The 22080-nt window shown below is 39.9% G+C and overlaps 1 protein-coding gene across 7 annotated transcripts in view; it reads left to right on the forward strand.

Annotated features, from left to right (window-relative positions):
* The window catches only part of DCX (doublecortin), a 332588-nt gene extending 323492 nt beyond the window's left edge, over positions 1-9096 (forward strand). For all 7 annotated transcript variants that reach the window (XM_081125022.1, XM_081125023.1, XM_081125021.1 and 4 more), the window contains one exon: positions 502-9096. In XM_081125022.1, the coding sequence (XP_080981148.1) occupies positions 502-558 (57 nt within the window). In that variant the 3' untranslated portion in view covers positions 559-9096. The remainder of the gene's footprint in view (positions 1-501) is intronic.
* Positions 9097-22080: the final 12984 nt, after the last annotated feature.

Raw genomic sequence — 22080 nt, forward strand, 5'->3', positions numbered from 1 at the left:
TGACTTTATTTGTAATAGCTCAAAGCTGGGATCATCCCACATGACCTTCAATGGGTGAATGGTTACATACTGTATGGTCCATTTATATAACATTCTTGAAATGTCAAAATTTTAGAGATGGGAAACAGATTATTGGTTACCAGGGCTTTGAGATGGAAGAGGTTTGGATGTTGATATAAAGTTATAGCACAAAGGAGCCTGAGATACAATTCTGTATCTCAACTATGGTGATGGTCACACAACCATACACATATGTTAAAATTGCCTAGGAACACACACACAAACACACACACACACACACACACACACGCACACACACAAGTAAACGGAAAACTGCAAGATGTTACCACTGGGGAAACTGAGTGAAGAATACATTGGTAGAAGGATACCTCCCTGTTCTTCAACTTCTTATGAATCAAAACACAAGCAGTCATATAATCTTGCCCATTTCAGAGCCCAAATAGTTAAGGAGAATTAACTTTTTCTCTTATCTTCTTATAGGACCTGTACCTGCCTCTGTCTTTGGATGACTCAGACTCACTTGGTGATTCTATGTGAAGGAGGAGAGGGTGTTCAGAGTCCAGAGTATGAATCCAAGCTTACTGTTACAATAGGGTACTTCTGCTCAAGTGTCCAACAGGGCTATTGGTGCTTTCAACTTTTTATTTGTTGTTGTTATTATTTTAAAAACACACTGTACTATGTTGGGTTTATTTTCCTGTGATTTCTCCTCTGGGCCACTGATTTACAGTTACCAATTATAAGAGATAGATTGATAACCATCCTTTGGGGTACCTTTCCAGGGATGCAAAATGTGCTAGTCCATGACCTTTCTATTGAAGACTTAGGCACCTGCATTATTTCCCCCCGTCTCTCTTTGCTTATACACAACAATCTTCTTTTCATAGAGGGTTGTTTACATGCATAGCACTTAAAATGTGTGTGTTGGGGGAAAAATCATTGGCAAATCCAAGAGTGACAAACACAAGTACCCCTTGTCTCGTAATCTCAAGAATGCCGTAAAACGCTGGGAGGATGGCAAGGCAGCTCCCCGGTCTTGTTCTTCACTCCTGATTGAACACCCTTTTTGTTATCTATCACCAATTCTGACTCTCAATGGGGAGAAACACCAGCAACTTATAATTCTGACACCAGACACTTAGGACCCTGATAGAGGAGTGGCTAAACAGACTAGGCAGAATTGGAAAACTCTATAGACATCTAAGTAGGGTTTATAAAATGTAGTGAATTTTTTGTCAACTGCTCCACTGGGGCAATTTTGAATCAATAAGCAGTTAGAGTTGGGGGTGAAGGATTTCAAACACCTGATTCCTCTAGGAGGCTGTCCCACATAGCAAGTTATTGCACAAACTGAATGGTATCCATCTATCTCTGTTCTATTGAATGCCTTGTACACAGCCAACACTGAAAAAACTGTGAGAATTTGTTTTCAGGTCTGACACCTTTCGGTCACTTTTTATAGCAAGAAACCAATATCCTTTTTATAAAACCTCATGTCTGTATTTTAGGAGCAAACTGTTCAGGCTCCTTTTTTATAAACTGGTGATTTTTCTTTTGTCTAAAAAATACATACAGAAAATTTACCAAAAAAATGCAGAGCAATGTAGTTTAGAAATCATGCTGCTACTGCCAAACAGAAACCTCCAGGAGAAAACAAAATCAATAGCAGAGGCCAATTCAATAGAATAAGACTTTTGATAACTTTTAAACAGTTATGCTTACATTAATAATTTCAGTGTGGACCAGACATTCTAATTATATTTTAAATGAAATGTTATGGCATATTTTAAGCAACTCTTTTTTATCTATAACCCTGATATTTCATACTGAAGACACAGAAAACTTTCTCTTTAACACTAGGAAGGATTTCACTTTGCTAAGGACTGAATATTTGAAATAATTCTCAGTCTTTGAAGTACAGGTTTATAACACTGCTTTTTGTCTGTAATCATAGCCCATAATGGTGAAGAAAACTAAATTTAAGTGAAAGCCATGCATGCCAATTCTGTGTTTGCTTTTAGCAGATATGAAGATTTTTTTATTTCTTTGTAATTGTGCAGATAGTTGGAAAGGTGCAGCATTCAGAACCAAGGGCTGCTTGGCTATTGAATGACTTGCAGTTGTTCCTCCACTTTAACAGGAATAAGCTTGTTGTGTGTGTGTGTGTGTGTGTGTGTGTGTGTGTGTGAATGCGCACGTGTGCATGCAACAGCTTCATAATTAGGAAATACTATAAGATACCCGGACATGGATGGATCAGTGCCAACTTGGCATTGCTGATGAGCACTGTGTAGAAGAGAATTCAGTGGTACAAGGAGTAGTTCAGATGCCCTTAGACAAGCTTCAGATGGCATTAACTTTGAGAAATATTTTTTGTTCCTGAAAAGTCCAGATGATGGTAGTACTGATTCCTGATTAAATTTGTCATTGAAGAACCCCAAATTGTGAAAATCTGTTTTTGCACCTCTCCTCTACTTGTATGCTTGTTAGAAACCCTTAAGAAGCCCATTTTACTTACCCTCTTACTTCTTTCTAGAAGTTCAAGGTTTGGATAGTTTCTCCCAGAACAATTTGTAGTTAAATAGGAAAAATTGGTACTTGGGATGGGGGGTGACATAGAGAGTGGTAGGAGGTCTGTTTTTAAACTTCAGGCCAGACCTCCAAAAATTCTGCCCTTTCTCTAGATCTCAATTAGTTCAATTCCTTCAATGAAGATGAAATGGAGGCTGAGACAGCTAAATGACCTGCTGGAAAAAGCAGGACCAGAAGAGGAATTGAGATTTCCTTATGTCCAGGCCCTATGCTGGCTCTCTGAGCATTTCTTTGTTTGTAGCATGTATACCATTAGAAAATATTAAATGGACATGCTTTCATTACAATCTTTAAACTAACAATCTTCTATAATAATAGTAGATTTTCCATCTTTCTTATAATAAATTATAAGGAAATGTTTCTATACTCCCACTTCAGATGGATTTGGTATAGTTCAAAATGGGCCCATTTTCAAGGCAACAAAGAAAAATGTTACTGAGCGCCTTTACCCTTGTCATTCACTCCCAGTTTTACCCAGTCCAGTCTTACCACTAAAGTTGCATTGTGTTACCTTCTATACAGTTAGCAAATATCATTAAGCAAATATTTGCCTCCACTCCCCCAATTTTCTCTCCCTCTTTCACACACACATACAAACACACACACACAATCCATGTGTTGCTTGTTCCTACCTCCTGAATCTTCTCCCTTACAGAAATAGAAATAGGGACAAAGAAGGGGAAATGTATATATGGGGTCTGGGCTGAACAACTTCATAAGTAGTGTTAACTAGGGGTACATTGAGAGAAAACTTCCTTTTCTCTTCACTGTTTTGGAAAGGATAGCCATTAGCATGATTTATATGTGTCTTTATGGACCTTAGTATTAGCCTAGATTGAATTATAGTTTTCTAGCTGGAAGGAACCTTGAGATCACACCATCTACTCCAAAGTCCTAATTTTCATGCCAGGAATGGAGATGTAGAGGTAATTTCCCAAAGATCACACATCTGGCTAGGTACAAACCTGGAATTAGAACCCACATCTCCTGACTCTTATTCCAGAGCTTTTTCCCACTGAACTATATTGCCTTCCACTAGGCTCCTGAGAATTCTTTCCCAGGGTCATGTTGTATCTTGGAGCCATATGCTCTTGCCCTGATCTCAGAGGGAAATCCACCCAGCAACCTAATACAGTTCTTTCTCCTTGTATTTACATGGTTTTCATCCACATGGACTGCAAATATCCCCAAAAGAGGAAGTGTTGAAGACCAACAGTAACAATGGGGTCTATGACCATGTCCATCCAACAGAGATCACTGCCCTACCTTGAGGATCCCTCAGAACAGCCGCCTGCCCTCCTGCCCTGTCCAAATGGAATGTAGAAAGACTGGTTTTCCCAGACAGCTCACGTCATCTCATCTGATAGTGGTTGGTCTTCATAGGCTGAGAAAAACGCTTCTTGTTCTTAGAGCCAAGAAAGGAAGGAAGAGGGAAAAATAGCTTTGTTCATCCCGAATTTCTGAGATGGTTTTTCAGTATTTTTTAAATGAATGTGGCTACCATTCACTGGCAATGATTTCTTTTAAAATATGGGAGTGAGAGTAGCTAGAGAAAATAACCTGGTCTTGCTGTGGTTGTCCTCATTCACAATGTTGCCATAGCCATCCTGCCATAATGGGGACAATTTCCAAGTATAAGCAAAGGAGTTTGTGACTGAAATGTACTCTGGCCAATGTTAAACATTGGCTCCTTGTGTTTGCACTAAAATAGCAAGCTATGTGCTCTAAACACCATACTGATCTTGTGTACACTGCTCCTGTGGCCTTCCATGCCAGAAACCAGGGCAACAAGTTCTGAACATGTAGTTTCCCTTGCAGCAAGGCTCTTCCTGGAAACAAAAGGGTATTCTTTAGTTTAGTTCCAAGAGACCTCTGTCTAGGCAGGTCTTTCCCTACTCCTCAGGAAATTCTCTTTCCTTCCTGCTTCTCCTCCCAAATCAGAAGTGACTAAGGAAACTTAAAGTGAATGTATAGTTATCTGAAGAAGGCAAGAAGAAGGGGTCTGAGTGCCTAGATCGTTCCTTTAATTACCCACCCCAAGTGTTAGAGCAGCAATCCAGTGCTTGCCTTGGACAGTATTGTGTCTACTTCTTTAGTCCCTTCTGTATTCTGGATGGATATGCTCCAAAACCCCTCAGATTTGGTTCTCAATAGATTAAAAAACACACACAACATGCTTCCTGGACAGAGTGGCTCAGTTGGTTAAGCGTCATCCTGTACACCAAAAGGTTGCCAGTTTTATTCCCTATCAGGGCACATACCTGGGTTTTGTGTTTGATCCCTGATCAGGGCACATTCGGAAGGCAACTGATTGATGTTTCCCGCTAACATTCTCTCTCTCTTTCTCTCTCTCTCTCTCTCTCTCTCTCTCTCTCTCTCTCTCTCTCTCTCTCTTTCCCTCCCTCTCTCTCTCACTCTCAGCAAGTCCTAGGGTGAGGATTAAAAAAGAACTACATGTCCTCCTTGGACAAGGGAACAAGGTGGCCAATGTCCCCAAAATGAGCTCTAGCACACTGGTGAGAATGTTTACAAAGACCAGCTCATCTCAGAAACATCTATGCCAAAAGACTTCCCCGGACAGATGCACTAGGATGGTGGGGTTTGAATAGCCTCCTCCACCATCTAGTTTGCTATGGAAATAAAAGACATTGGAGAGTTCTTAAAAAACAACAACATTGGAACTTTTGAAACTTTTGACCACATGGGGCCACTTGGATGTCCAAGGCCAACCTCCTCACTCATGCATTGCCCTCATTGCATTAAGGGATTTAGCCCTTAGGCTTGGGCTGATTTTCTAAGTAAATGATCAGTGCTTTGAAGCTTATCTGGGATGGAAGAGAGGTTTGAGTCCTGTATTTTGGGACCTGGAATCTAGACAGAATAGACTCAGCCATTGATATGCCAGAAGTGATCTGAGACCTCTTGTGTATCAGTGGAGCCTTACAATTGCTGTTTTTCCTGGGTCTTTCTCCTGGTATGGAACTTCAAAGTTGTCACAATTTTGCCTCTGTCCTAAGAAGGGAACACCATATGTAGCCTTGTCTATTGTTCGATGATTTTATGCAGGTTTTCCTCTCCCTTACAGGTGTGACCACCTGAAACAAGGATACTGAATTGATTCCTCATGCCTACATTTTGTGTAGAGAGGCATCTCCAACAGGTTTTCTGGTTGTTGGAGGCCCAGACCCAGTCTAGTGCTGTTAATACTCAGTGAATTGTCCTTAATCATCCCTAAAGGCTTTGACTTTAGACTAAGACAACACAGGTAACTTCTTTAAAATGAATTCCAATTTTATTCCTCCTCTGGCTAGCCACACAGTGGCCAACTCATGTGTGTTGGGAGGAAAATGCATTTCTAAACGCACAGAACACTGACTCCAGTGGGCAATCTACTATGGTCTGGGACTGTCAGCAGCTTCTCCTAGCCCCTTCTATTGTTGTTGTTGTTTTGGTTTTTTTTGTTTGTTTTTTTGTTGTTTTTTTTCCAGAGACTAGAAGGCTCTCTCTCCATCACCTGTATTTCAGTATACCTGGTTAAAGAATTTTGCCCTTCCTATATCTTTAGGAAAAGGTGACTTCCTCCTCTGTCTCCCTCACCCTGGTCCCAGAGCTTTTCTCCATCCCCAAAGATCTAGTGTGACCTTTACACCAGCCTCTCAGTGTTAATGTTGCTTCCTACTTGTTTCCTTTTAAGGATCTATGCGGACTTCCAACTTTGGCCTAGGTGTGTGACATTGGTTATCATATGACAAGACTCCTGAAGCCCAGTTCTAACTGCCTAATTTTTAATCTCTTAGTTTATAGGCTTCAACATGTTTTGGAATCAGAGGCAATCTTGTCTTACCTTGGATGCCTGGGGCTAGGAGAGTATAGAATTCCCTTTGGAAATTAAGGCATTTTCCCGCTCCTAATTAAAAACACAGGCTACTTTGGTGAAGTCAGATGACACAACAGAAGTCAGAGCAAACACTTTATAAACTAAGGCAAAAACTTACAAACATTGAAAATTCTTATCTCTGGGTTAGTAACTCCAGAAAATCAATGGCTTTGTGCCACCCTCTACCTCCTCTGTGCATCTCTTTGTCTTTTCTTTCTCTCTCTAGTTTACTATTTTTGCTTTTAGTTTTTTACTCTGTTTTATTTCACTCTCTCTTTCCATAGTACACACATCCATCTTTGGCCTCTGCAATTCTTTTGTCTCTCTTTTGTTCTCTCAGAACCTTTTTATTTTTTCCTTCCTCCTTGTCTAGGCTTTGGGCATATGCCTCTTCTTAGCCCTGGGATTTTGCCTTGGTGATGAGAATTATTTGCATACTCAGCCAGCCCTGATTTTATCCCAGTCTAGTCAGAAATACATTTGGTGGGAGTAATCCAAACCTGGCCCTTTCTTTTTCTTCATTTTCAGTTGTAATTCCCTGAGGCAGATCCACACAAGCAGTTTCCTTATAGCTCATGGATCTTTTGGTCTTTGCCATCAAGCACTGTACAGAATACTTTGTGGTTCCTTTTTAGTCTGCCATTTTGTGGAGCAGTGAAGTGTGCTCAGAGAAATAATCAGCTGAACAGAAAAATCCACCCATGGATTCCTATCAGCTAAATACTATTAATTGATTTTATTTACTTTGCTTATAGTTTGAAAAGCTGCAATATAATATAATGAGAGACCACCGGTAATAATTTCTCCTGTCATTTGGTGGGGAGCAATTTGTTTAAAGTTTTACCAATACACATTAAACTAATGTGAAGTTTTAGAAATATACATTAAGCTCTCTTTAATAACCTTATGTTTTGGGCTTGCCAACTGTTGAATTATCTTAGTTAAACTTATAGGCAGTTGGGGGTGGTTTAAATGAGAAGGATATTTAACAAATTTATACTGTGAAAAGAAACACTCACTTAATTGAAATGTATTTTTCCTTCTGTTACTAAATTCACCTAAACATTTACTGTTGACACCCACTGTTCATGATCCTGTTCAGGCAGTCCATATAAAAGTAATTAATAAACCTAAAGAGCCAACTTGTAAGTGCTAATTTATTCAACAAGGTGCACCTCCCTTGGGAATGTCACTGCTTGACAATACCATACGGAGTGCCCTTTCCAATGCTATTTCTTTATAAGTTCACTTAACAGGATTTGAGCAAGTAAGAGTTTCTACTAAAATGTCTTCAATATATGGTCCTATAATATATTGCAGCTTGAAGACAATGACCTCTTATGACTTGTATACAACAAACGCATGTTTTGATTGAATTTTGCATTTCTCACGTGTGGTAAGTTCTTTAAAACACTTTAGGTCACCTTTTTGTGCCGTTAAACTTGTACAGAAAATGTTTTTATGGCCATTTTCAAAGGGAGAAAGTTTAAAATGGAAACAGCCCACCCTTTCTGCCCTATAGCTGTAGTTAGAACTCAGTAACTGTAGCAAAACAGCTGTAATTGGTGGTTGTAGTGTTAAAGGTGTTAGCTTGCTAGTGACTAGCTTTGGAGAGTAAATGCATGGTATTGTACATCGCATTTATTAAATAATTCATTTTAACCTCTGAAAAGAATATATTCTTCCCTGTGGTCTCTCCTTCCCTTGCTCTCTCCCTCTCCCTGCTCACAGGTGTCTTGCAGTTGTAAATAACTGATTTGGGGGCTAATAATTTTTGCCAAGTAAACTCAGAAAAGAACAAACAAACCAAAAAGGGGAAAAGGGGCATTTCTCAAAGTCTCTCAACACTTAGTTATTGACCATTTCTCAAAGAATGGCATTGTGATCAAAGATTCAACTCCCTGTTGGGAGTGGCATTGGCCATTTGATTAGCAGAACTAAATAGTTCTCAGAATCACATATAACCAGATGGCAGTGGACAATGATGTCCTTTATTCCAGCTAATGTTTTGAGGTATTTGGATACTTCAGAAGACTCTGCTTGACCAATGAAGGATAATTATTTTTAAAAAAGAAAAAAAAAAAAAGAGAAAGACAACAGATATTTAGGAAATTTTAGCTGCCCCTTTAGAATAGTTATAGCCATGAAAGACAAAGACATGGGTTTATATGCATTGCTCTTGGTTCCCCAGGCAATGCCTAGCCTGCTCTTAGACTATGATTCAAAATCAGTGTTCCAAGAAGGCATTCTCCTTTTTGGTTTGCCACTCCTACTTGGACTGGTAGGTTTGGTGAGGCCCATGTAAAGCAGCTGGAGCAGACCCTTTTCATCTCCTGTGCCTGTTAATCTCCCTCTTCCTCCTTCCTCAATTTGACGAAGGCTTTCTTTGGTCAGAGGATTTCAAAATCTAGAGAAGTTCCCCATGTGTGTAGCGTGTTGTGAACTATGAATGCTGCGATTCACGGCATTCAATATCAGGCAGCCAAAGAGCTGCTCTTGCAATCATTTTGGCTCTCAAGCTTTGTTCTTCATCTCATTCTCATTTCTGTGTACATTTGCAAGATGTGTGTAATGTCATTTTCCAAAAATAAAATTTGATTTCAATATTTCTGGCTGACATTCTCTTTTTTAAAAGCATTGAACCAATGATCATATAACCACAAAATGTCTAAGCTGGCAGAAAACGTAGACATTATTTTATCCAACCCTTAATTTTATAGATGAGGAAGCTGAGGATCAGTGTATGATGGAAACACCATAATTAACAGCATAGCACATTTGCAACAAATAAGATCTTGGATCTCCCTTCCAGAGTTGAGCAGAAATCTAATGATCTCTTAATATGTATAAGATGCTTTGGCCAAGATCAGTCTGTGCCTTCAGAATAGGTGGTCACTTCTAGTACTGTGTTTTCAGAGGCCGAAGAAAGACTCCAAGTAGGTTTCTCAAAAATACGTCTATCTGCTGCCTGCAATTTCTTTGACATTGTTGCTGTTCTCCCTCCATAGGTTGATGGTACAACCACTTTTTGGGATAGAGAATATCTAAATAAGAATTCATCCTCAGTCATAAGTGACTAATTAAATATTTTTCTTAGATAAGGTTTTACTAATAGAGAGAACACCAGTCACTGGGCTTATGAAGAATTTGATGGAAAAGGAGAGAGGAAAGGGCCCAGAAAAAGGAACCTGAGATCTTGGGAAACTGTTTGACCGGCCTTACAATGAAGACCAATCCACGTGACCTGTGTTTGAAGAAGCAAAGATATCAGTATCCTAATTTCCCCCCGAGGACTGAGATGATTAAGAATGCTTCCTCCATATAGTATTTTATCAACTACCTCCATGACCATCACTCTGGTGGAGACAAAAAAAGTAGATGGAGATGGAACTTCTTAGTGTTCCTAATACAAAGAAAAGCTATATACAACAATTAGGCTCGCCAGGCCAGTCTTTATCCCCACTATCATCAGGACTTCCTCATCACTGATTTCTCATGATGTTACTTTCTCCCACCTTGGTCTATCCTGGTATCCATTGCAAGTGAAACCTTTCTAAAATATTATTTTGATTGTGTCATTCATCTGAGCAGGAACTTATGATAGCTGTCTATTGTCCACCAGATGAAATCCAACTGCTCTTTATTGTTTTCATTAAGATATCTCTGGAGTACTAATTATGTTCCAGGTAATCTTAGGCCTCCAGGAGCTCCAGCTTAGTGAAGACAAACCTGTAAATAAATGCATCAAGTGCAAAGGAGCAAGTGCTATGGGAACACCAATGTTGGGTCAATTAATGTCCCAGGATGACGAAGGGCAGAAAAACTTCACAGAACTGGCAGTGTTTGGGAAAAAATAAGGATTTTCCAGGTGGGCAGTGAACATTCTAAGCAGATAGAATAGCATGGGAAATTGCAGAAAAAGCAAGGGTCTCTCTGAGAACTGAAGATTACCTGAGGTGGCAAGGTTATAGGCCCAGTACATAGAATTCTGGGAGGGAAATACAAATGCATAGTCTGGAATTATAGTTTGGGGGATTTGACCAGTTCTCTCTCTCAATTTTCCTTCCTTTATTTTCCTTCCTAAGCCCCTTTTGTTTCTCCTCTCCTCCCCACCCTCTATCTTTTTTCTTTTTATGATTTCCTTCTTTAACAGTTGCTAATGAAAGCCTCCTACACTCCAGGCCCTCTGCTAAGGACCTAGGGATAGAGATATAAAGCTTTCTGCCTTCAGTGTGCTCACACTGAAGAGCAGTGCATTAGCACCATCCTGGAACTTGTCAGAAAGGCAAATCCATGAGTCCTACCCCACATACACTGGACTGGAAACTGTGGGAGTGGAACCCAGTGATTCCTGTTTTAATAAGCCCTCCAAAGGATTTTGAAGCCCTCTCTTGTTTGAGAACGCCTACTCTTGTGAATTCCACTTCCTTTTCCTGAGTACTCAGTGAGGACCTAAGTAGCATACATAATCTCATGGATCATTTGAATTAGAGCTTGCATCTTGCCCAGACGAACAAAGGCTGAAGAGATTGTCAATTCTGGTAAGTTCTCTATATATTTAGTTTTCAAAAGAAAGATTACTTTTTCAAGATGAGACAAAACTTGCATAGGTAAATACATACTGAGAATGGATCTTTGAAGCTGTTGCAAATGTCCAGATGGGGACATGAGGAGGCCCTGAATTAAGGCCAGAGCAGTGGCAGTGAAGAGAAAGGATGAGGGTAAGGAGCTGTTGATATAGAAATGACAGCATTTGCCCGGCCGGACGTGGCTCAGTGGTTAAAGGGTCGACCTAGGATCCAGGCAATCAGGGTTCGATTCCCGGTCAGGGCACATGCCCGGGTTGCGGGCTGCAGCCGATCAATGACTCTCTCATCATTGATGTTTCTCTCTCTCTCTCTCCCTCTCCTTTCCTCTCTCTGAAATCAATAAAGATATATTTTTAAAAAAGAAAGAAATGACAGCATTTGATAGACACTGGATGTATGGAAGAAATGTGAAAGAAAGCCCCAACTTGACTTGAGCAATTTAGTCCTACCTTCCCCTGCCCCCAGACATGGTTCTCTGTTCTGCACAGCTCAGTTACCTCCCTCTTATCCACCTCCTCCACTGACTTGGGCCCTGGCTATGCAATGCTCATTTACACTTCACTCTTGCTGACAGAGTCTACCCTTCTTTCCCTGCCCAGAAAAATACCCTCTCAATGCCCTTCCACATTCTCTCCACCTGTCTAAATCTCAGATGTTGCCAAAAGCTACCAGCAACGGAACTTAAGGCATATTTATAAGAAAAACAAACCCAAACATGAAGAAAAACTGCAACTACCCTGAACTTTCCAGGGCGGTCCTGATCTTAAGTAATTTTTTAAAGTTTTCCAAATAAAGGTGATTTGTTAAATATATAACTAAATGTGATTTTGTTTTCAGACCTTTCTTTAATTTTTTATATAAATACACTTGCAAATTGGAAAACATCCCTTGTCAGGACACACATTTGCACTGAGAGTTTGGAAAATATGATTTCTTTCCCGGAGAATCTTTCCCCAGGTTTTCTTGTTAACTTGTCTGGCTCCCCTCTCCTCAATCCCCTTGTCTGCATGGGAGAGACGCTGCCTCCTCTATCTCTAATCCTTTTTCAGTACTCCAAGAAAGTCTTTCAGATCATCAGATTATATCAAGACTGATTGCTTCAAGGAGACAGTATTGAGTAAGCAGGTAATTTCTCTTTAAACCCTTAAGGTTGCTGATTTTCTCCAATCAAGAAGACTTGGCTTAGGTTGCTGTAAACCCTCTTCCTTTTCCCCTGCCTGCACAGCCCTGGATGATTCTGAAAATACTTCACCGAATTTAGAGGGTTATATCTTGGAGGTCTGCATTATATACCACTATTTACTATTCTCAGTAATGAACTAGTTGCATACAGAATTGCAGAAAGTCAAAGGTGAAAGGGCCCTTATGAACCACTTATCCAATGTGTCCCAAACTTCCCCAGGGAGGTGAGTCACTTGAGGTACTTGTTACAAACACAAATTCTAGGATTCCATCCTAGTCCCACTTCATTAGGGTCTCCATGAGAGAAGTTGTATGTTTAACAAAAGCCTCAGTTATTCTTTCATTTGGGAGGTTCACAGTGCTTCTCTAAGTTTATTGTGAATAGAATCACCTGGGGATCTTGTTAAAATGCAGATTCCTATTTATGAGGTTTAGTGGGGGAGCAGATTCTGCATTTCTAACAAGCTACCCAGTTAGGCTCCATGCTCCTTATATGTGGACCACATCTTAAGTAACAAAACATTTAATTCAAACCCCTCATTATTCAGAAGAAGAGGGAACTGAGGTCCAGGGAAGGAAAGGAAGTTTTCCACATTCACACTCTTGGGTAGAGGCAGAGATGGGCTGGGACTGGGGGCTCCTGACTCCTGGGCTAGTCTTCCTTCCACATGACCAGGTTTCCATACCACCGGCAGGGACTAAAAGTAGCCCAGCTACAATGGTACTGTTTCCAATCAAAGGCTAATTGGAAAAATGATGCTTCTCAGTAATGAATGGGCACACTGGCAGGGAGAAGACAAAGTATGGGGGAAGGGTCAGAATTTATGTCTCATTTTAATTGAAGAAATGAGCCAAGGTCCCCTTTCAAAGAACTGGGGGTGGAGGGTTAAAGTCACACCATGTCCTCCTTCCTCTCCAGAAAAAAACACACCCTAAACTAAACTAAATTAAAATAACCAACCAAACAAACAAAAAACCACGACACCAAGTCCTGGGAAAGTGCTATAATGGATATGCTGCAAGGAGTCGGGATTGCCTGGAGGAGGGGCAGTCTGGCTGCTGGGGTGATGAAGGCTGCTAGATATTGGAGTTAGTATAATAAAGCATTAATGATGAAGAATGAGGTAAGAATTACCCTGTCTAGAATAAATCTTTAGTTTAATGGTCCCCTTCAGGCACAGGCTTCACAGAGGGAATGAAACTTGAGCTGAGGCTTACACAACAAATTGCAGTATGTTAAGTAAAGAGGGAAGGGGTGGACAAGGGCATTCCAGCCACAAAGACCAGTATGAACAAAGGCAAAAAGGTATGTATGATCCATGTCTAATGTGTCTGGAAATCAGAAAGACTTCCAGTGAGATGGAAAGGCCTGGAATGCAGGGGAGTGAGTAAAGACCACGTTGTCAAACAGGCAACATGCTACATGCTGGGCACTGTACTAAGTTCTGGGAATAAATAGACATGGCCCTAGATCTCACAGAGTTTCAAGTCTAGCTAAGGTAGACAGTAATTATAACATAGCATGACAAGTGCTGTTACACAAGTAATCATAAAATGGAAGGGAAACCACTGGGACAACTAATTCAGCCTGTGGGGGTGGGGTGGAACCTTCGCAGAGGAAGTGAAATCTTAGCTGAGACTTCAAGATGAATAAAAGTTAGCTGGGGGGAAGAAGAATGCTCCAGGTCAGGGGAAAAATAATATGTGAAGGCCTTGGAAAAAAGTACCATTTTGTTGGAACAACTGAAAGAAGTTCAAATATGGCTGAGGTGTGGAGGGTGATGGTGGAGAGGTGTTGAGAGATGACACCAGTGAGGGAGACAGAGGCCATATTATGTAGGGCCTGTAAGCCACATGAAAGAGTCTGAACTTCCCCCATGAAGAGCACCCAAGGAGTCATTAATTTTAAGCAAGAGAGTGAGAGGAGCAGATCAAAGTTGTAGATAGACCACTCCTGCTGCTGCTGTGTGGACACTGCACTAGAGGGACCCATGAGCAGGAGACAAGGAGAGCATTGGCTGGCAGGCAGTGTCATGATCCAGGTGAGGTGAGAACTGATAACCTTTTGTACAAAGGCAGTGGCAGTGCAGACGCAAAGGAAGTGAAATATTGGAGAGACCTTTAAGAGGTGGAATCTACAGAACTTGGTGAAAGATTAAATTTGTGGAAAGATGGGAGAGAAAAGGTTTTAGCTCTAGCTGGAGGAAAGTGAGTCAGAGGATAGAAGTAACTCCAGGCCAGGAAGAACTAAAGGCCACTGAAAGATTTCACCAAGTGAGACATGTTTTGGGGCCTCCTGGTGGGCAGTGGTAGGATTTCACAGAACCTGGGCTTCTTGAGGCACAGGGATACCAAAGGCAAGGGGTGAATGAGGGTCTTCTGTTCCCATCCCTCAGTGCTGTACAGCCTCTGAGTGGAATGGACCATGGTCCAGCATGGTGATTTCTTCTGGCTGAAGAGTCTGGGCCCAATGGGATGAACTTCCAACTGCATAGTTCTACTGTGGTGTTTCAGACACTGATCTCAGCACCACATGTGCTTTATCCTGAACAAGGCTTGTCAAAACCTAGCAGGGTAGGTTGTACTATATTCATGTTTACAGATAGGAAACGGGCTCATAGAGGTGAAGTGACCTGTCAATAGTCACACAGCCAGGAAGTGATGGTCTGATGGTCTTTCCATTTGACCAACTTGCTTCTCACAGAAATTTTGATACACCACAGGAGCTCCACACTCTGTCCCACCACTATGGCTACCATAAAAGGAGAGTTTATGGTAGCAGAGTAAGTGGCAGGTACACTCACCTCCTCCTAGGACCAAACTGGAATTACAATTAAATTATTCAATGTGAATCACCAACAGAAGACTAGCTGAAGAGAAATCTTATAACAAGGGATTTATAGAAGAAGCCACATTGAGACTGGTACAAAGGATGAAGATGCAAAAAGGGCTGGCCTCACTCCCACAGACTATGGCTGAAATTCCAGAAGGATATCTCAGCTGTAGGGGTTCCCTCTGAGAAGCATGGGGTCTCAACCTGCAGCTGGGTTCCATAGCCCAGGGCACCAGAGCCAGGAAGACATGTCCATATCACATCCTGCTGTGAAAAGGAGTGAAGAGTCTGTTAGAGTCAGGAATCTGCTAGAGACACAAGCACCCTCTTAAAAAGCCACTGCACAAAATCTCATTTGCAGCCATTCACCCCAGGCTCCAGAGGAGAGAGCTGAGCAGACTAGGTCGCATGAGAATAGACTGGGGTTTGTGGCTCTGGGAAGAGGGCTAAAGGGATAGCTGCCAGGATCTCTGAGCTGAGTTCTGCACCCACATAGCAGATGCCATCTTTCTTGGGTGGAGCACTCATATCCATACAGCATCAGCCTGGGGCAATGCAATAGCCCCATCTTCTGTACTCCCTGCCACACCACCCTGCAGAGGAGGGTGCCCTGTTGAGGAGTCAGTCACATGTGCCCTGTTGAGGAGTCAGTCACATGGGCCAGGGTGTAGAGGTCTGGGCAGACTCAGGGAGTGTCAGTGACTGAGTTGTGTGGTTTGGGGCAAGAGCCATTCTCACCCCCTTCCCATGAACCTGACTGGTGCCTACCTTCACAGGAGATCTTCTAGCCCCACTCTCTGGGCTCCCAGCAGTTGCACCTTACCAACTCCCGGTGGTTCTACCCTGCCAAACTCTGGACAGGATCTGGGACAGACTGAATTGTGTGGTTCTGGGGTGTATGTCACTCCCCACACCTTCTCCAAAGTTTAACTTGCACCTCTCTCTCAAGGCAGATCCACTAGCCCCACCCTCCCAACTGCCAGTGGCCCCGCCTTGCTGAAATCGAGCTCTGGGCAGAATCTGGGACAGACTGAGTTGTGTGGTTCTAAGGACAGGGTCCTTTTTGCCCTTGCATGTCCAACAGTTGCAGAACCCTCCTTTCACACAGCCAAATCTTAGTCTGTTTGGGCCTGATAAACACTGCTGGCCTCACCCTGACAACTATAGCAGATCTGGTTGTCTGCTATAGAAACAAACACAAAAAGGAAGCCAAATAAAAGAACAAGGGCCCTAGCTCATTTGGCTCAGTGGTTAGAGCATTGGCCCAAGGACTGAAGGGTTTCGGATTTGATTCCAGTCAAGGGCACATACCTCAGTTGCAGGCTTGATCCCCCGCCCCAGTCTGGATACATGTGGGAGGAAACCAATTGATGTGTCTCACATTGATGTTTCTCTCTCTTTCTCTCCCTACTTTCCACTCTCTCTGAAAAACAATGGAAAAAATATCCTCAGGTGAGGATTAAAAGATATATAATAACAAAAGAAATCTCCAGAAAAAGAGCTAAATGAAAGGAAAGGCAAGGAGGGTAAGCAAGTTACAAGGTATAGAGTTCAGAAAAAGTTATAGAGATGCTCAAAGAACTTAGTGAGAACTATAAGAAACGTAGTGAGAACTCCAACAGCATGAAAAAGGAAATAGAAAAAAGTCAGAAATGAAGAATACCATATCTAAAAAACACCTAAACAGAGCAGCAAAAAGAAAAAAATTAAAAAGAATGAAGATAGTTGAATGGACCTTTGGGACAACATAATGAAAAACAATATTCACCTAATTAGGATACTGGAAGGAGAAGAGAGAGAGAAAGTGATTGAGAACCTTTTTAAAGAAATGACAGAAAACTTCAGCAAGTTGGCAAAGAAATAACACACAATTCCAGGATGCACCAAGAGTCCCAAATAAGATGAACCCAAAGAGGCCCACACTAAGATACATCATAATTAAAATGACAAAGTTTAAAGACAAAGAGAGAATCTTAAAAGCAGCAAGAGAAATACAATTAGTTACACACAAGGGAGCTCCCATAAGACTGACAGCAAATTTCTCAACAAAGACATTTTAGGCCAGAAAGGATTGGCATGAAATATTCAAAGTGATGAAGGAAAGACCTAAAACTAAGACTATTTTGCCCAGCTAGGCTATCATTTAATATTGAAGGAGAAATAAAAAACTTCAGAGAAAAGAAAAAGTCTAGAGGACTATGTTACCATCAAACCAGTATTACAAGAAGAAGAAGAAAGAAGAAGAAGAAGAAGAAGAAGAAGAAGAAGAAGAAGAAGAAGAAGAAGAAGAAGAAGAAGAAGAAGAAGAAAAGGAGGAGGAGGAAGAAGAAGGAGAAGAAAGAGGAGGAAGAAGAAGGAAGAAGAAAAAGACAAGCAACAACAAAAACAGAAGAGCATAGTTAAAAGAATAAAATGGCAATAAATACATACCTACCAATAATTACTTTAAATGTAAATGGCTTAAATGCTCCAATCAAAAGTCATAAGGCAGATGAATGGATAAAAAAACAAGACCCATATAGATGCTGCCTACAAGACCTACCTCAGAATGAAAAATATACACAGACTAAAAGGAGGGAAAATGAAATTTCAAGCAAATGGTATGGGGGAAAAAAACACCCTAGGGTAACAACACTTATATCTGACAAAACAGAGTTTAAAACAAAAGCTATAGTAAGAGACAGAGAAGAGGACTGCATAAAGATAAAATGAGCAATCCAACAAGAGGATATAACCCTTGTAAACACTTACGCATCCAACACAGGAGCACCTAAATATATAAAGCATATCCTGATGGAGCAGTCATGGTAGGGGATTTTAACACTCCATTGACATCAATGGATAGATCTTCCAGACAGAAAATCAACAGAAAAGAGTGACCTTAAGTGACATATTAGGTCAGATGCATTAATTGGCATCTTCAGAGCATTTCACCCTAAAGCAGCAGAATATACATTCTTTACAAGTGTACATGGAATATTCTCTACGATGAACCATATATTAGGACACAAAACAAGACAATAAATTTAAGAAAATTGAAATCATATCAAGCATCTTTCCTGATCATAATGGCATAAAACTAGAAATCTATTACCAAAAAAACTGAAAAACACATAAAGAACTGGAGGCTAAAAAACATGTTACTAAACAATTACTGGGTTAAGAATTAGATCAAGGAAGAAATCAAAAGATACCTTGAAACAAATGAAAATGAGAACACAACAACCTAAAATCTATGGGACACAGGGAAAGCAGTCTTAAGAGGGAAATTCATAGCATTACAGGCCTAACTCAAGAAACAAGGAAAATATCAAATAAAAAAATCAAACTTCAGGCTTAAAGAAACTGGGAAATGCCTGGCCAGGCATGGCTCAGCGGTTGAGTGTCAACCTAGGATCCAGGAGACCACAGTTCAATTCCCGGTCAGGGCACATACCTGGGTTGCAGGCTCAATCCCCAGTTGGGGGCATGCAGGAGGCAGCCAATCAATGACGACTCTCTCATCATTGATGTTTCTATCTCTCTCTCTTCCTCTCCCTTCCTCTCTCTGAAATCATAAAGATATATTTAAAATAAATAAACAAACAAACAAACAAACTGGGGAGAAAAACAACAAAGCCCAGATTGAGTAGAAGAAAGGAAATTATCATGATCAGAGCAGAAATAAACAAATTAGAGTCTTAAAAAAAAATACAAAAGATCAATGAAACCAAAAGCTGGTTCTTTGAAAAGATATACAAGATTGACAAACCTTTAACCAGACTCACAAGAAAAAAGACAGGACCAAAATAAATAAAATCAGAAATGTAAGAGGAGACATAACAACTGACACCAAAGAAATACAAAAGATTGTATGAAAATATTTCAAACGAAGATATACTAAAAAAAAATGAACAATCTGTATGAGATGGGTACATTCTTAGAAATATATAATCTTCTAAAACTAAATCAGGAATAATAAAAAAATCTGAATAGACATTAAAACTAGTGAAATTGAAGCAATAATCATAAAACTCCCAACAAACAAAAGTCCTGAACCTGATGGCTTCATAGGTGAACTTTACCAAACATTCAAAGAAGAGCTAACATCTAACCTTCTCAAACTATCCCAATAAATCCAAGAGGAGGTAAGACTCCCAAGCTCATTTTATGAGGCCAGCATTAAGCTAATTTAGAAACCAGATAAAAACACTATAACAAAAGGAAGTTATAGGCCCATCTTCTTGATGAACATAGATGCTAAAATCCTCAACAAAATATTAGGAAACTGGATCCAGCAATACATTAAAAAGATCACACACCATTGTCAAGTGGGATTTATTCTGGTGATGCAAAGCAGGTACAATATCAATGAATCAATAAATATGATATGCCACATAAACAAAATGAAGGATGAAAATAACATAATCATACCAATAGATGCAGAAAAGGTATTTGATAAAATCCAGCACCCAATTATGATAAAAACTTTCAGTAAGTGGGAATACAAGGAACATACCCCAACATAATAAAGGCCATATATGACAAACCCACAGCCAACATCTTGCTAAATGGGCAAAAACTTCAAACATTTCTCTTAAGACCAGGAACAAGGGAGGGATAACCACTTTCGTTACTCTTATTCAACATAGTACTGGAAGTTCTAGCCATAACCATCAAACTAGAAGAAGAAATAAAAGGCATCCAAATTGGAAAGGAAGAAGTCAAACTGTCATTATTTGCAGATGACATGATATTATATATAGAGAACTCTAAAGATTCCACCAAAAACTATTATAGCTGATAAATGGGTTTAGTAAAGTAGTAGGATACAAAATAAATATAAAAAAATCAGTTGCATTTTTATACATCAATAATGAACTATCAGAAAGGGAAACTAAGAAAACAATCCCATTTAAAATTGCACCAAAAAAGAATAAACTACCTAAGAATAAATTTAACCAAGGACGTAAAAGACCTGTACTTAGAAAATTATAAGACACTGAAGAAAGAAATTAAAGAAGATACAAATAAGTGGAAACATATACCGTGTTCATGGATAGGAAGAAATAACATCATTAAAATGTCCATACAACCCAAAGCAATCTATATATTCTATGAAATTCCTATTAAGATACCAATGGTGTCTTTCACAGAACTAGAACAAGTATTCAAAAAATTTATATGGAACCACAAAGACCCCAATAGCCCCAGCAATCTTGAGAAAAAAGAACAGGGTTGAAAGAATAATGACACATGATATCAAAGTGTAGTACAAGGCCATAGTAACCAAAATAGCATGGTACTGACATAAAAACAGACACATAGATTAATGTAACAGAACAGAGGGCCCAGAAATAAACCCACGACTTCACAGTCAATTAATATTTGACAAGGGAAGCAAGAACATACAATGGGGTATAGATAGTCTATCCAATAAATGGTGTTGGAAAAATTGGATGGATACATGCAAAAAAAAATGAAACGAGACTACCTTCTTACACTATACACAAGAAAAAACTCAATATAAACTAAAAACTTAAATGTTAGACTGAAAGCCATAAAAATTCCAGTAGAACCACAAAGGCAATAGTATCTCAGGCATTTCTTGTAGGAATATTTTTTCTGATATGTGTCCTTGGGCAAGGGAAACAAAAGAAAAAATAAACGAGTGGGACTACATCAAAATAAAAAGCTTTTACACAGCAAAAGAAACCATCAACAAAATGAAAAATGAACCCACTGACTGGAAGAACATATAAAACAATGATACATCTGATAAGGGGTTAATATCCAAAATTTATAAAAAACTTATAAAACTCAACACCAAAAATGCCCAAACAATCCAATTAAAAAATGGGCAAAGGATCTGAATAGATCCTTCTCCAAAGAAGACTTAGATGGCCAATAGAGGTATGAAAGATGCTCAATGTCAGAAATCATCAGAGAAGTGCAAATTAAAACCACAATGTGATATTAGCTCACACCTGTCAGAATGACTATCATCAATAGACCAACAGAAAACAAGTGTTGGTGAGGATGTGGAATAAAGGGAACCCCTGTGCACTGTTGATGAGAATGCAGACTGGTACAGCCACTGTGGAAAACAGTGTGGAGTTACCTCAAAACATTAAAAATGGAACTGCCTTATGACCCAGCAATTCTAAGTCTGGGAATATATTCAAAGAAACCCAAAACTCTAATTTGAAAGAATATATGCATCCCTATGTTCATTGCAGCATTGTTTACAATAGCCAAGATCTGAAAAGAGCCTAAGTGTCCATTAGTAGATCAGCAAATTAAAAAAGCTGTGGTACGTTTCCTCAGTGGAATACTACTTTGCTATAAAGAGAAGGAAATCTTACCTTTTGTGACAGCCTGGATAGACCTGAGGATTATTATGCTAAGTGAAATAAGCCAGTCAGAGAAAGACAAATAACATATGATCTCATTTATATGTGGAATCTAATGAACAAAATAAACAGATAAAATATAAACAGAGGCATGGATACATGGAACAGACTGACAGCTGTCAGAGGGGAGGGGAATGGAGGGACTGGATGAAAGAATATGAAGGGATTAGCCAAATAACATATATCCATAACCCATAGACACAGACAACAGTGTGGTGATGGTCAGAGGGAAGGGGAGGCTGGGTGGAGTTTGGCAAAGGCTGGGAAAATGGTCACATCTGTAATAGTGTTAACAATAAAAATAAAATTTAAAAAAAGTTGTGGTATATTTACATAATGGAATACTACTCGGCCATAAAAAAGAAGGAAATCTTACCCTTTGCAACTGCCTGGATCAACCTGGAGAGTATTATGCTAAGTGAAATAAGCTAACCAGAGAAAGACAAGTTCCATTTGATTTCACTTATATGTGAAATCTAATGAACAAAATAAACTGACAAACAAAATAGAAACAGACTCATAGATACAGAGATTCCATTGACGGGTGTCAGAGGGGAGGAGGATGGGTGAAAAAGTGAAGAAATTAAGCAATCC

Source organism: Miniopterus schreibersii (assembly GCF_964146895.1).
Source record: "Miniopterus schreibersii genome assembly, chromosome: X".
Classification (NCBI taxonomy): domain Eukaryota; kingdom Metazoa; phylum Chordata; class Mammalia; order Chiroptera; family Miniopteridae; genus Miniopterus; species Miniopterus schreibersii.